This window comes from Rattus rattus, chromosome X, assembly GCF_011064425.1.
Source record: "Rattus rattus isolate New Zealand chromosome X, Rrattus_CSIRO_v1, whole genome shotgun sequence".
Classification (NCBI taxonomy): domain Eukaryota; kingdom Metazoa; phylum Chordata; class Mammalia; order Rodentia; family Muridae; genus Rattus; species Rattus rattus.
The window spans coordinates 106,255,985-106,271,128 of record NC_046172.1 but is presented as its reverse complement, the minus strand read 5'-3'; the positions used below and the strand labels follow the sequence as shown (position 1 = coordinate 106,271,128).

The following is a 15,144-nucleotide window of genomic DNA, read 5'->3' as shown; positions in this document are numbered from 1 at the left end:
CTCTGTAATACTGTTTGAGTTCAGGGATAGTAATTACCCCGGAAGTCCTTTTATTGTTGAGGATAGTTTTAGCTATCCTGGGTTTTTTGTTATTCCAGATGAATTTGCAAATTGTTCTGTCTAACTCTCTGAAGAATTGGATTGGTATTTTGATGGGGATTGCATTGAATCTGTAGATCGCTTTTGGTAAAATAACCATTTTTACTATATTAATCCTGCAAATCCATGAGCATGGGAGATCTTTCCATCTTCTGAGATCTTCTTCAATTTCTTTCTTCAGAGTCTTGAAGTTCTTATCATACAGATCTTTTACTTGCTTGGTGAAAGCCACACCAATGTATTTTCATATTATTTAGGACTATTATAAAGGGTGTTGTTTCCCTAATTTCTTTCTCGGCTTGTTTCTCTTTTGTGTAGAGGAAGGCTACTGATTTATTTGAATCAATTTTATACCCAGCCACCTTGCTGAAGGTGTTTACCAGGTTTAGTAGTTCTCTGGTGGAACTTTTTGGATCACTTAAATATACTATCATAACATCTGCAAATCGTGATATTTTGACTTCTTCTTTTTCCAATTTGTATCCCTTGATCTCCTTTGTTGTCTGATTGCTCTGGCTAGAACTTCAAGAACTATATTGAATAAGTAGGGAGATGGGCAGCCTTGTTTATTCCTGATTTTAGTGGGATTGTTTCAAGTTTCTCCATTTAGTTTAATGCGCTACTGGTTTGCTGTATATGGCTTTTACTATGTTTAGGTATGGGCCTTGAATTCCTATTTTTCCAGGACTTTTTATCATGAAGGGTGTTGAATTTTGTCAAATGCTTTCTCAGCATCTAATGAAATGATCATGTGGTTTTTGTTCTTTCAGTTTGTTTATATAATGGATCACGTTGATGGTTTTCAGTATATTAAATCTTCCTGCATGCCTGGGATGAAGCCTACTTGATCATGGTGGATGATTGTTTTGATGTGCTCTTGGATTCGGTTTGCCAGAATTTTATTGAGTATTTTTGCATCGATATTCATAAAGGAAATTGGTCTGAAGTTCTCTTTCTTTGTTGGGTCTTTGTGTGGTTTAGGTATAAGAGTAATTGTGGCTTCATAGAAGGAATTCGGTAGCACTCCACCTGTTTCAATTTTGTGGAGTAGTTTGGATAGTATTGGTATGAGGTCTTCTATGAAGGTCTGATAGAATTCTGCACTAAACCCATCTGGACCTGGGCTCTTTTTGGTTGGGAGACCTTTAATGACTGCTCCTATTTCTTTAGGAGTTATGGGGTTGTTTAAATGGTTTATCTGTTCCTCATTTAGCTTTGGTACCTGGTTTCTGTCTAGGAAATTGTCCATTTCCTGCAGATTTTCAAGTTTTGTTGAATATAGGCTTTTGTAGTAGGATCTGATGATTTTTTGAATTTCCTCTTATTCTGTAGTTATGCCTCCCTTTTCATTTCTGATTTTGTTAATTTGGACACACTCTCTGTGTCCTCTCGTTAGTCTGGCCAAGGGTTTATCTATCTTGTTGATTTTCTCAAAAAGAACCAACTTTTGGTTCTGTTGATTCTTTCTATGGTCCTTTTGTTTCTACTTGGTTGATTTCAGCCTGAGTTTGATTATTTCCTGCCTTCTACCTCTTCCTGGGTGTATTTGCTTCTTTTTGTTCTAGAGCTTTTAGGTGTGCCATCAAGCTGCTGATATATGCTCTTTCCTTTTCACTCTGCAGGCACTCAGAGCTATGAGTTTTCCTCTTAGCACAGCTTTCATTGTGTCCTATATGTTTGTGTATGTTGTCCCTTCATTTTCATTAAATTCTAAGAAGTCTTTAATTTCTTTCTTTATTTCTTCCTTGACCAGGTTATCATTGAGTAGAGCATTGTTCAACTTCCATGTATATGTGGGTGTTCTTCTCTTATTGTTATTGAAGACCAGCTTTAGCCTGTGGTGGTTTGATAGGATGCATGGTGTTATTACTATCTTTCTGTATATGTTGTCTCTCCAACATTCTTATTGTTGTTTCTTAGAGTATCATTCTACAGCCAACACTATTCTTTCAGCCTCCTAAATACTGGGATTACAAGCATGAGCTTAAGAGTAATTTTTGTTTTCTTATACCAAAGTCTATCTTACTAATTCTGAAAGGTAACTAAGTCTGTTTGATTTCATCTTGATATTTTAAAAGACATATTATGCAGAAGTTCTTTATTTAGAATGGGTTTATGTCTTACTCAACTTATAATAAACTAAAAATTATAAGTCAAGCTTGTGCTTTAAAAAACCCAGCATAATGGAAGCCATAGATTAGCCATCCAATGCAGTTCAGAGTATCTCTTGTGTTGCTACCATGATCTCACGACTGAGTGATAGCTGTGGTTCACTTCCATCCATCAAAATGGAGAACATCTACCACTGCACTTCACCAGCACCGAAGAAAGTCAAATTTCAGAATGGAAAGAGTTATTTCTTCTGAATATGCATCACTTTTTGACCACCATAAATTTAAAAACTGTAAATCAAGCCATACTATTCTGGGAACAACCTGTGATGGTATAAGCATCAAAAGGTCATTGCAAAGTCCTCCATCCTCTGGGAAACATGTGCTAGGAATAGCTCACCAATTGTGCTGCTTCCTAACTCACTTGACTGAACCAATCAATATGTTACAGGCTAATAACAGAAATGTTTACCCTATAATTGCCCTTCTGCCAAAGACTAACAGTATTGTAGCTGTAGTTTAAGTTTGGATTCATTACTCATTGCTTTAAGGGAGAACACATACTATGTTCTTGTTTTAGAAGAAATGGTTCCAGAAAGTAAGGGTAATTCTGATTGATCAATAATTTTATTTATAGAGAAAGATAATAACTAGGATATAGTCATATGTGACAAAGAAATATAGACACTTTAGCCAAAAGATGAAGACGTTTAGGGCTTTACCTCATTTTAAAAATTCCTTTAGGTAGAATTATAAAGGCCTTTATTTAGTGTTCACTTCTCAGGGATAGAGAGTGCTCTTATTGTAAGTATGCCATGAAGTTGTTTTGTCTTCAACTTTGGGAGAATGAGGTGGTCTAGCTGTGTATACCAGCCTAGTTCTGCATGTCGTAAGCTGCTTTTTCTTCTTGTTTTGTTCTCCTAATTACTTTGAGTTTGCTATAGCTAAAATAGTGCTACATGCATATTCTGGGGATGTCTGGTCCAAGCGGCTACATGCATTTGTTTAGAAAGTTTTGACTGATTCAGGGGCCATGCTGAAAGGCTGGTCTCCAGTACTAGACACTGAATTCATGGTCACTACTTCTCTGGTTAAATAAACTTGGGTTGTCAAGGGCTCTGCTAATGTTCTATGTACAAGAATCAGGGATGACTCCACTTTAGATTAAAGGTTTTAGTACTGATTTTTCATTAAGTAGTATAGCTTTGAAAACAAAAACAAAAAAAAGAATGGGCTTAGATTAGATATCTAGACACTGTTTTCAGCCCCAAAATTTGAGCACAATATGAACGTCTGCCTTTATAGAAGATACAGAAGAGAACATGGCTACATATCAACATACAGGGGGATTTGATCAAACAAATGATGCTATAGTTGAGTTTTTAAACTAAAAATCAGCTGAAACTTTACTGTCATGCTATGGATTAAGGAATTAAATGTAAAAATTTTCAAAGGCCACCCCCCAAACAAAATATCAAATAGATTCTTACTGGATGGATAAGAAAAATATATTGCAAAGTTGGAATGAAGGTATTCTGCAGAGGACTAATATCTGAAATATATAAAGAGTACAGAATGCTCAATACCAAGAAGTCAAGCAACCCAATCAACAGATGGACATTGACATAACCAGCTCTCAAAAGATGAAATACAAATGGTCAAGCAATATGAAAAATACCCAATGGTGAGAGCAACCATAGTAATGCAAATTAGAACTACCAATTGAGGCTGCCTCTTGCCCCATTCAGAGTGGTGGTCATTAACAAAACAAATGGCAATAAATACTGCTGAGCACCTGTGGAAAGGAGAATCCTTATTTACTGCTGATAGGAATGTGAATTAATCCTGCCATAGTGGAAATCAGTATAGAGGTTTTCAAACCATGAAAAATAGATCTACTACATTACATAGCTATACCGCTCAAAGATATTTATTGAGGGCTTCTGTAACTCAATATTATTGCAGAGATACTTGCAAATCAATGTGTGCTGTAGCATTATTTACAACAGTTATGTTATGGAGCCAACCCAAGTGTTCATCAGAAGATGGGTGAAAAAAAAACTCTGGTTCATATATACAATGGAATTTCTTTTAAGCCACAAAGAAAAAAGATGCTGTGTCATTTGAAAAAAGAATGGATGCGACTGAAGGTATTCATGCTAAGTGAATTAAGTCAGACTCATACAAATATTATATGTTTACTTTAATTTGTGGATCTTAGGTTTTGTATAAATATATAAAGTATACATATATGATATAAAAATAAGAATGGAACTATTGGCACCGGATTCCAGCTGTTCCCTCTTCTACTCGTCGTCTCCACCTCTGCCTTCGTTCGCCATGCTCTCTGTTCGCGCCCCGCTCGCCACCCTCGCTGACCAGCAGCAGCTGCAGTTGTCGCCCCTGAAGCGACTCACTCTGGCTGACAAGGAGAACACGCCCCTAACCCTCAGCAGCGCCCGCGTCCTGGCTAGCAAGGCTGCGAGGAGAATCTTCCAGGACTCCGCCGAACTGGAAAGTAAAGCACCCACTAAGCCCAGCATTGAGGAAGAGCCGTTACTGAGAGAAAATCCCCGCCGTTTCGTTGTCTTTCCCATCGAATACCATGATATCTGGCAGATGTACAAGAAAGCTGAGGCCTCCTTTTGGACTGCCGAGGAGGTGGACCTTTCCAAGGATATTCAGCACTGGGAAGCTCTGAAACCAGATGAGAGACATTTTATATCTCATGTTCTGGCCTTCTTTGCGGCGAGTGACGGCATAGTCAATGAGAACTTGGTGGAGCGATTTAGCCAAGAAGTTCAAGTCACAGAGGCCCGCTGTTTCTATGGCTTCCAAATTGCCATGGAGAACATACACTCCGAAATGTACAGTCTCCTTATTGACACTTACATTAAAGATTCCAAAGAAAGAGAATACCTCTTCAACGCCATTGAGACAATGCCTTGTGTGAAGAAGAAGGCTGACTGGGCCTTGCGTTGGATTGGGGACAAAGAGGCTACATATGGAGAACGAGTTGTGGCCTTCGCCGCGGTAGAAGGAATCTTCTTTTCTGGTTCTTTTGCATCGATATTCTGGCTCAAGAAACGGGGACTGATGCCGGGCCTTACATTTTCCAATGAGCTTATTAGCAGAGATGAGGGTCTGCACTGTGACTTTGCCTGCCTGATGTTCAAGCACCTGATACACAAGCCGTCGGAGCAGAGAGTAAAAGAAATAATTACCAACGAGGTCAGGATAGAGCAGGAGTTCCTCACGGAGGCCCTGCCTGTGAAGCTCATCGGGATGAATTGTACCTTGATGAAGCAGTACATCGAGTTTGTGGCCGACAGGCTTATGCTGGAGCTGGGTTTTAACAAGATTTTCAAAGTAGAAAATCCATTTGACTTCATGGAGAATATTTCACTAGAAGGAAAAACAAACTTCTTTGAGAAGCGAGTAGGCGAGTACCAGAGGATGGGAGTAATGTCAAATTCAACAGAGAATTCTTTCACCTTGATGCTGACTTCTAAGCAACCGATCCGTGTGCTCTTTTGCTGATTATTCTCCCTTGTCATTAAAAAAAAGAAATCAGCAAAAAACCAAACAACTGGCTACACCACTAATTGTCATTAAATTTGCTAACTGGTGTCTAAAAGCCGTGTAGCTACCTCGTCGTCCTTTGCTAGGTTTGCCACTAGAAGGAAGCATACTTAAAACAATGGCTACTTGGATCCTCAGGGAGATCCTGTCCAAGTCGCGTGGTCACCCCTTAGCTTCATCAAAGCACTAACAGCTCACCCGGCCAGGCTTCATGAGCACTGACCCTCAAGCAAGCAGGTTTATTAAACATTTAGATGCCAACCTCACTTACTGTTTCCTGCAGTCATGGAGAGTTTACTTAACAAGTTTGTAAATAATAAAACTGGCACTTTGCACACAGACTTGGTACTATCCTAGGGGAAGGCCTGCTTTATTTGGTTTCTAGACCGAGTAGGAAGTGATCCATTTACCACTGAGGGCAGCCCCATTCAGAGTCTTAAGTGACTAAGCCAGTGTTGAACAAAGCAATTTCCAGGCTTTGTTCTTCAGGGAACTTCCATCAGCTTTGAAGTTCGGTCCTGTACCCCGTGGATCAGTTCACAAGGGGGTTCAGTGGAGAACTTCGACCTCAGGAGTCACTTGAAACTTAGATGAGATTTGGGACACTTTCTGGTTGACTCTGTCTCATTTGTGTGAAAAGTAGTATTTTTTTTTCAAGTTGTACTTTGTCCCATTCCTAGTTAGTACAAAGTCTTGAAAGGGCCTTTATAGGGCTTTTTAAAGTCAGGGTCTTAACTATGTAACTCTGGCTTGGCCTGGAACTTGCTATGTAGACCTGGTTACCCTCAAACTTGCCTGTCTTCCCAAATACTGGGATTAAGGTTTCTGTGACCATACCTGGCTTTACCTGATGAATTCCTAAACACCAGAAAACCAGTACTGTATGAGATGTTAATGTGTGTTCCTTTCAGACTGGAGTACAGACCAGTAGATAACAGATAACAGCTGGTTCACCTTAATCTGCCTTTTTGTGTATTAATCTGTGTTTAGAGAACAGAACAATAGCCAGAATTCACCTAGCGAGTTCGAGGCCAGTTGGTGTATATGTGGGACTCTTAACCAAAACAGCAAGCATTCCCTGGGGTAGTTCACAATGATCTCCAGCTTCCTTGTTAACCAGATAACTGCAAGTCAGATGTATGACCCTGGTTAGTTTATTGTATAGATATGTTTCTGTAATATGAGTAAATTATTGTTACTTAAAATTAATAAATTCAAGTTTCGAAATTGCAAAAAAAAAAAGAATGGAACTATTTAGGGGAGTGGAGAGGACTAGCAGGAGTGGGGAAGTGAGAACAAAGGAGGCAGGAAGAGTTATGGGGGAAACATGGTCAAATTATGTGGTATACCTGCTTGAAAATGTCCTTATGAAAGCCATTCCTGTGTATGATGAGTATGCACTAGTAAAAACCATGAAAAAGAAAGCATTGTTAGAGTTTTGAGACATAAAATTTCAAAATGATGCGCCAAGAAACATTACGTCAAAGAAAAGTAGGATAACATTTCCACAGGGTTAAAACCATAAATACAATCTTATTCCATCTACCTATCTCCCTGAACTGACTGAAGACAGACTATAAACTCTGACAGTGAGGCAATCTCTAATTTCATGTGGTGGGGGAAAAAGCTTATTCTTTCAGAAGCAAATTACAATGGTCTCTGAAAGACTATGAAACTACTGGAGAGTGTCACTCCAATAATTCAAGGACAAGAAATCGAGAAAGAAATATTATTGATACAATAGTATGCATGCATAACATTTCACAATGTACTGTTTGCACACCATTATTTTATTTGATTCTAAAAGCAACCTTGAGACAAGTTAATCATTTCCCTAACTTCATAGAAGATAAAACTGAGGTCTATACATGAGTAACCTCTCCCATAACACATCAGAGGATAATTGCTAAGGTCACCTCTCATCTCATATTGCAATTCTACCATGAGTTTATAGCAATTGTTGAAAAATTTTGGTTTTGTGATTTTTCTACATTGTGTTATAGATTTAAATCAATGAATTATCATATCATAATGTTTTAGTTTTCGAAATGACTCCAGAGAGACAAAAATATTAAATTTGTTTATGTCAATGAGAGAAAATATTCCCTGCTTAAGTTGATAGGATTTAATGGTATTATCTTTCCTAAGCATAATATATAAAATCTTTTACTTGGTATGTTTTTCAAAAGCTAATTTTAGTGTTACAATTTTTTATAGGATGATATAAAATAGAAGTGGCTTTCTCCATACATCTCAGACTAAAGATTTGAGTATTAATTTTGACTTGAATCAACAAAAAGTCTTGATATATTGCTCCGCATACTTTTTAGCAACCCTGAGCATTTGATGTCTATTATAGTTTCCTCTTCTGAGAACACTCTGCCTTTATTTTGTTTTAAAATTTGGCAGAATTAATTAACTACCTTCCAGGATATGGCATTTATTAATTTTCAACAGTCCTGACCGCATCCATTTAAACTCCACCCATTCTTTTCTAGGTAGCTTTAACCATGTCAGAGCATCTAAATGCTTATTGTCTTCAGGAGGGGCGACTTTCACAATTGCTGAAGTCTGAGTCATCCAACATATTTTTTAAATCAAAGGAATTACATTTATTTTCTAAAATTTATAAGATTTTCTACTCAGCAAAAATTAAGCAAGTATAGATGTCATAGGAGGGTTAATTTTTCTCCTTTACCCATTGATATTTACTTATTTATCTATCCCCTTTGCATCTTGATTGAAGCCCCCCTCATTTCCTATCTCACACAGCTCCTCCTCCAACCCTTCCCTTCACCTCTGAGAAGAGGAAGGTCACTCCACTGGGTACAATCCCACTCTGATAGCTCAGGGATAGGGTTAGGGTTGGTTGATTGGGGTTAGGATAGGGTTAGGGTTAGGGATAGGTTGGGTTAGGGTTAGGGGTTAGGTTAGGGTTAGGGTTGGGTTGGGGTTAGGGATAAGGGTTGGGGTTGGGTTGGGGATAGGGATAGGTTAGGTTAGGGTTGGGGTTAGGTTGGGGTTAAGTTAGGTAGGGGTTAGGTTAGGTTAGGGGGGATAGGTTGGGTTGGGATTGGGGGTTAGGTTAGCGTTAGGTTGGGGTTGTGTGCCAGGGATGGAAATTAATGGCCACTCCTGCTTCTGTGTGCCTGGATACCAAGGCAGATATTGCGACTTGAACATGGATATAACACTTTTTGAAAATTACATTCCATCTATCTATCTATCTATCTATCTATCTATCTATCTATCTATCTATCTATCTATCTATCTAATCTATGTATCTGTCTATGTATCTATTGTGTGTGTTCACATATGGAAGTCAGAAAACAATTTAAGGGATCCAATTTTCTCCCTCCACTATATATATTTTAGGGGTTGAAATAAGATCATCTGACATGGTTGCGTGAGCCTAAATCTGCTTAGCCATCTTGCCAGCCTCACATAACACTTTTATGACTCTGCTTGCAAGAACCTTTACATGTGGATATTGTCAAATAATTGACTTTATTCATGCTCCAGGCTGTGTTCATGATGAAGCTAATAGAAATTTACCAATGAATGAAAATTAAAAAACAAAATACACAAAGGCAAGACTGGTTTGAACCAAAAGGGTTTCACTGGCAACTAAGGAAAGTCCTGTGACCTTTCTACAAACCCTCGATCATTTATTGAATGGCAGACATATAAATCCTTCCTTTCGAACAAAGAAGACTATAGCTTGTTATATGGCAAGGACCTGGAGATATCAATTTATCAATTACATTTTTTCCATTGGCTACTGAATATACTAATCTTGATTTTGACTTTTCAACGAGTCAGCTTTGAGCTTGCTGACTTTGTTGGCTGATCCTTCACAATGCACCCCCTACTATCTGCCACACAGTACCTTTCTTGCCTGACCCAGATCATCTCAGACCAGTCTGAGTGGTAACACTAAGGATCATGCCCTTGCTTTTTCCATGGTACTCCTTAACTACCAGAATACACCCTTGCACTCTCAGCTGTCATATTCTCCCCAGGCCCCTTACTACACTTCAGTCCCCACTCTCCAGTTTCCTCTCAGAGGCAGCCAGATCAGCAGTTGTTATTTCAGCTGTGGAAATTGTCTCTTTCATGCTTGTTATTTCCCTGATCCATTCACATTGCCTGGGGTAACCTACCTATCTGCTGTAAGGGTTTGAGACAGGAACCAGAAAGGTCAGAATGGGCAGCTTAATCTGATAGGAATTGATTAGGCGGCTGGAACTGGTGATGGGAATGACTGAGGTTCTGATGTTGGCATGAGTAAGAAGCCATTGGTGACCTGGGGTGATAGAGGTCATAGACCAAGAAAAGACTTGTATAATGAGTTTGGTGAGCAGTCTGGTCTTGAGACATGTAGCTTGAGGATTTGAAGGCAGACTTGGATATTGGATAAAGGGAATGGGCAGGATCTGGTGATGATCCTGGACATGGCACTGGAAGTCTGTTAGTTCTGGATATTTGGTTCTACTTTCAAGTTTCTGGATTTGATGCACTCCATTATGTACTGCATCTAGGTCAATGACTAAATCTCAACTTGACTTTATATGGCAGCTCATGATTTGGTTTCCTAATGAGTTACCCCTCAATTTAGTTCCAGATGTCCTAGAAGACAAGTATAATAGGCGCTTTCTATAAATATGAAGGCTAGGACCAGGGCCTGGATTTAACTGTTAGCATGATTTTTGTCCTAGATCTGGCCTTGGCCTGGCTCTCTGGCTCGATCTGGGGCTATATCTGTCCAAGGATGCCTATCAGTTCCAGGAGTACAAAAAACTAGAGACGAGGCTGCCATGTCAGAGGATTCTGTGGAGATTGCAGTGCAGGTGGAAGAGAAAAGGACAGATGTATCAGATGAGACTATTGGGGTGAAGAAAAGGGATGCAGGAAGATGGGAATGAAAGTGACCCACAGATCACTGCTGTGACTTAGGGTGGTAAGTAGCAGCAGGAAGAGGGAAATTAGTTGCACTTAATAGTGTAGGCAGGAGCAAGGTTATAGCCTCCACTAAGGCAGCCTATTGTGGCTTAGTGCTGGTTTCTGACAGGAAAATGGGGCCTATGGAATCTCTACCCAATGACATAATGTACCAAAATAAAAGCCAAGTTTTATAATTACCTCTTACAGTTTTGGGAAAATATTAACTGTTTCTACCAACCCGAGTTTGTTGAGAGATAGTCTCAGTGCATGAACTTGCATATGATGACAGTGGGTCTTCAGAAGGGAGTTTAGCAGAGAGAGGGAAACCTGAAAGTAAAGCACAAATGAATGTTTTATATCCCACACAAATGAATGCTGCGTATCATTGTGGTTCATGACTTGTTAGAGAACAGATTCTTAGCAAATGGGCCTTCCAAAGGATTAGCTGTTTCAAGAGGGCTTGCTAGAGTGGGGTTGAATAAACACTCATGTTTACTGTAGAATTTGTTTTTGAGGCAAACAGGTATCTTCCCCACAAACATCTGCTCCAGATACAAAGAGTGCAACCTGCCTCAGTGACTAAGCATTTTAAACCCATAATGGGCCACCATGCAGGAACATGTGTCATGAAAAAAGAAAGTCAAATAAAAAGGTGTTTAGCAATCAATTAAATATTATCCCCTGCTAAAATTGTCAGAAGCCATGAAGGAAAGGCTATCAGCATGCACATGACTTTTCTGGAGATGGCCCACCATTTTGAAGGTACTGGCATGCATGAGCTCTAAGGCAAGGTTCCTTCTTGCTGCCAATATGTATGTTTTTTTCTGTCACTATTACATAAGCTAATGAGTCCTTGGCATTAGCCCACACTATTGGGCAGATTTAACATGAAGATGTACTCTCATGTAGTAATGCTGTGTAGACTTGATGATTTCATAATTCCTAATAATGATTTTATAAAACTCCTAAATTTGTACAAATAAATTTGAGCCCTCTAAACACTGCAACTCTATAAAACTTCATGTGTCAAGGGCTAATTTCACTAAGATGAGAAAACAAGCTTGGAACAATTATACAATCAGGGAAAACATTCCTTTTGAGTTAGCTGTGACACCATTATCTGGTAATTAAAAGTTATAAACAGGGAATGGACAATTTATTATAGGAACAAGAACAGAAAATAAAGTATTGACTGGTGTATCTTTATAAAATTTCAAAATAATAAGACACTAGGCAGATGATGACTCCACTGTTGACAAAACTGGGCATTGCCATTGCTTTAGCTGACTGAGACAGATACAGCTACTTACAGCCAACCATTGGACTGAGGTCAGGGATCCCTACGGAAGAGTTAGGGGATGGATTGAAGGAGCTGAAGGAGATTGCAGCCCCATAGGAAGAACAACAGCATCAACTAAACCAGACTCCTCAGCCCTCCAAGGGACTAAACCAACAACCAAAGAGAATACAAGGGCTGGTCCATGCCCCCTACTACATATGTAGCAGAAGACTGCCTTTTCTGGCCTCAGTGGTAGATGATGTCCCTAAACCTGTAAAGACTTGATGATTCAGGGAAGGGAGATGTTGGAGAGCACCCTTTCAGTGGTTAAGGGGAGAGAGGATGGGGTAATTTGAAAAAGAGGAACAAAGGTTATAGGTGAGGGTTTCAAGTAGGAGAATAAAAAAATTTAAAAAATGTAACTTAAATGTTCATCTGAAAAAGCAGATTTTGGGTCTGGAAAGATGGCTCAGCAGTTAATAGCGTGCATTATTCTTGTACAGGACCTGAGTTCAGTTCCTGTCACCCACATCTGGAGGCTCACAATTGTCTGTTAATCCAATTCTAGGGAATCCTCTGGCCTCTATGGTCATTTGTACTCATGTGCATATACACAGACATACATGCCTAAACACTATTTAAAGAAATAATAAAACACAGCTTGTTAAGTACACAAAATTTCTCAATGGCAGGTTCTCAGTGGGAAAGAACCTAAGGAGTGAGGAAAGCACAAGATCTACCTTACGAAGTGTACCTGGTAAAGGACATTGATTCAAATGAGGTTTTCTCAAATGGAATGAAAAGAAAAAAAATTCCAGCCAAGTCAAAACAAAATGTTGTCAAGAAGACAAAAAAAATGATACTAGGAAAAATAAACATTTCATATTGGAAATAGAAAATGCCTCATGTGGTAGGGTGCATCACGTCCTACTGCTGTTAGCAAAACCAAGCAGCCACTGGTTTTGTGAGCAGTTGCCCTAAGAATGAATGTAAAGGCATAATTCGATGTCCAGGGATGCATATCTGTTCAAAGAGGAGGCTGCGTGATAAGGACAGCTACCCTTTTGTGTCTCTACAAAAATGAACTAGGTACTGACCATGTATTGAAAGGAAGCTCTTCCTTTATGTTTGGTGAGCTTGAGGAATGGAATAAAAGTAGAACTTTTAGTGAACCTGGATAAGACTCTAAAATGGTCGTCTCTTGGAAAGTGAATCCATTGATGTGTAATGACAGCACATTTTAATTCCTACTTTGGGTGTTTTTATTGGAAACAGTGTCACCAAAATAAAAAGTATAACTGGATGGTAAAGAAGGACACAGACTATTTCCATTACAATGACCTGCCCTCTTCTTATGAAGATTTTTTGATGTCTAACCTTTCCCTTTAGATTTCCCTCTTTCTTGTGGTTGGGGTTAAAAACTCACAGGAGAAGTGGTGGGGAGTCTTTCCATCCCAATAACTTTTGATGTGTGTGGTTGTAGAGATGAGAGAGACCAATTTTTAATATTGACTCTTTCATAGATAGAAAGTTCATTTCTCAGGGGCTGTTAGTTTGTACAGTTCTGTTACAAAAATATCTGGTGGAAACAATTTAGAGTGAGCTATTATTGCCTTTGTCTCTCTGTTCCAGAGGTCTCAGTCCATGGCCTCTTGTCTCTGTCTTCATGGGGCTGGTTGTAAGGCATAACAGCATGGTGGCATGAGTATATGGCCGGAACAGTCCATATTCTGGTGGACAGAAAACAAAGGCAGAGATACAGTCAAGTGCCAGAGACAAGACATTCCCTAGAAAACATACTCCATGGCATTTGTCCCTCAAATAGACCTTGACCTCCAAACTTTTTACAACTACCCAAAATAGTAGATTATATATACAACATAAGCAACTGTGAAGGGCATTCCACATATTCAATCTTTAACATCCCATTCCCCAAAGGTTGTAACCTTCCCAAGATAAATTCATCTCTAAGAGACCTCAGGGATTTAACCACTTCAACATTTTTCAAATATTCCAGTCCAGATCCCAAACTCTTAGTTTTCAGCCTTTTGAAAATTGAAGAACTGTTCACATATTTGTAATGTGCAATGGCAGAGAATAATATTTTCATTCTAGAAAAAGAGGAATGAAAGGGCAGCAAGGAAGCAAAGAATCAAAGCAAGGCTGCAACCCAGCAGACAAAATAGGAAAGCCCATGGGTCCGTGTCAGGTATCAGGGCATGTACTGGTATTACTTGAGCTTGAATATACTCACCCCTACATCTTCCCAACTATGTACTCCTGTGGTTTGTCTCTTGATTTACTTGCACTCATAACTGTGACTTTGCTCAAGAGACAATCCATGCTTTTGGCATCTTCAGCATCTTGGATTCTCATATTTACTTATGGCCCCTCTCAGAGGCTTCTTGTAGGATCATTGCTCTGTCATACATTGTGTGGCCTTCTGAGGCTTCCTGGGCAATCTCAGTTTCGGAGACTATGATCCCATGTATGGCACAACAGTTTGTGAGTCACTGGATGATTAAACCTGGTTAAACCATTCTGTAGATTTACTTTGGTGAGCAGGCATCATGTATTTCTCTTCTGACAGGAAAAAGAAAACTCTTTTAAATGACTTTACAATTGTATACCCTGGAGACTGGAATGGATGGTGGTGGGCAACTATTGGGCTGCTTTCAAGATACTTATCCTATTGACCAGGTACAGCATTTTTGACTTCTTTATAAAAGTGGAGATGTTTTAATAACTGTACCATCCATATCAACAATTTTGGTCTTATAAATAATCTAAACATTGTGAATATCAGAACTCTTCAGGTCTAATTGCCTTTGAAATCATCTTCCCATGCAAAGTGGTTGGTTTTATTAATCTTTTAGGCATGTTTCAATGCAATCCAGGTGATAGTCAATTTTAGCTCTCACAATTCTATCTACATAAAGGCTCTGTGTACTCAGGGAGCATCTTTACTATCTTCTTTCCTTTACAACTGCTTGATCTGAAGGAAATACATTGGATGGCCCCACCTTCATCCACACTAAATCATGTATCTCACTGATAAGAGTTCAAAGTTACCAGCAGTCATTGTGATTTGTTTTAGCTCTACTGATTACCATGGGACATGATTAAAGA

At 39.1% G+C, this 15,144-nt stretch overlaps 1 protein-coding gene across 1 annotated transcript; it reads left to right on the top strand.

Annotated features, from left to right (window-relative positions):
• The first annotated feature begins 4,496 nt into the window (after positions 1 to 4,496).
• Positions 4,497 to 5,878, top strand: LOC116888521 (ribonucleoside-diphosphate reductase subunit M2-like). Its single transcript, XM_032889820.1, has one exon. The coding sequence runs from the start codon at positions 4,551 to 4,553 to the stop codon at positions 5,748 to 5,750; it is 1,200 nt and encodes a 399-aa protein (XP_032745711.1). The 5' UTR covers positions 4,497 to 4,550; the 3' UTR covers positions 5,751 to 5,878.
• The last annotated feature ends 9,266 nt before the right edge of the window (positions 5,879 to 15,144 follow it).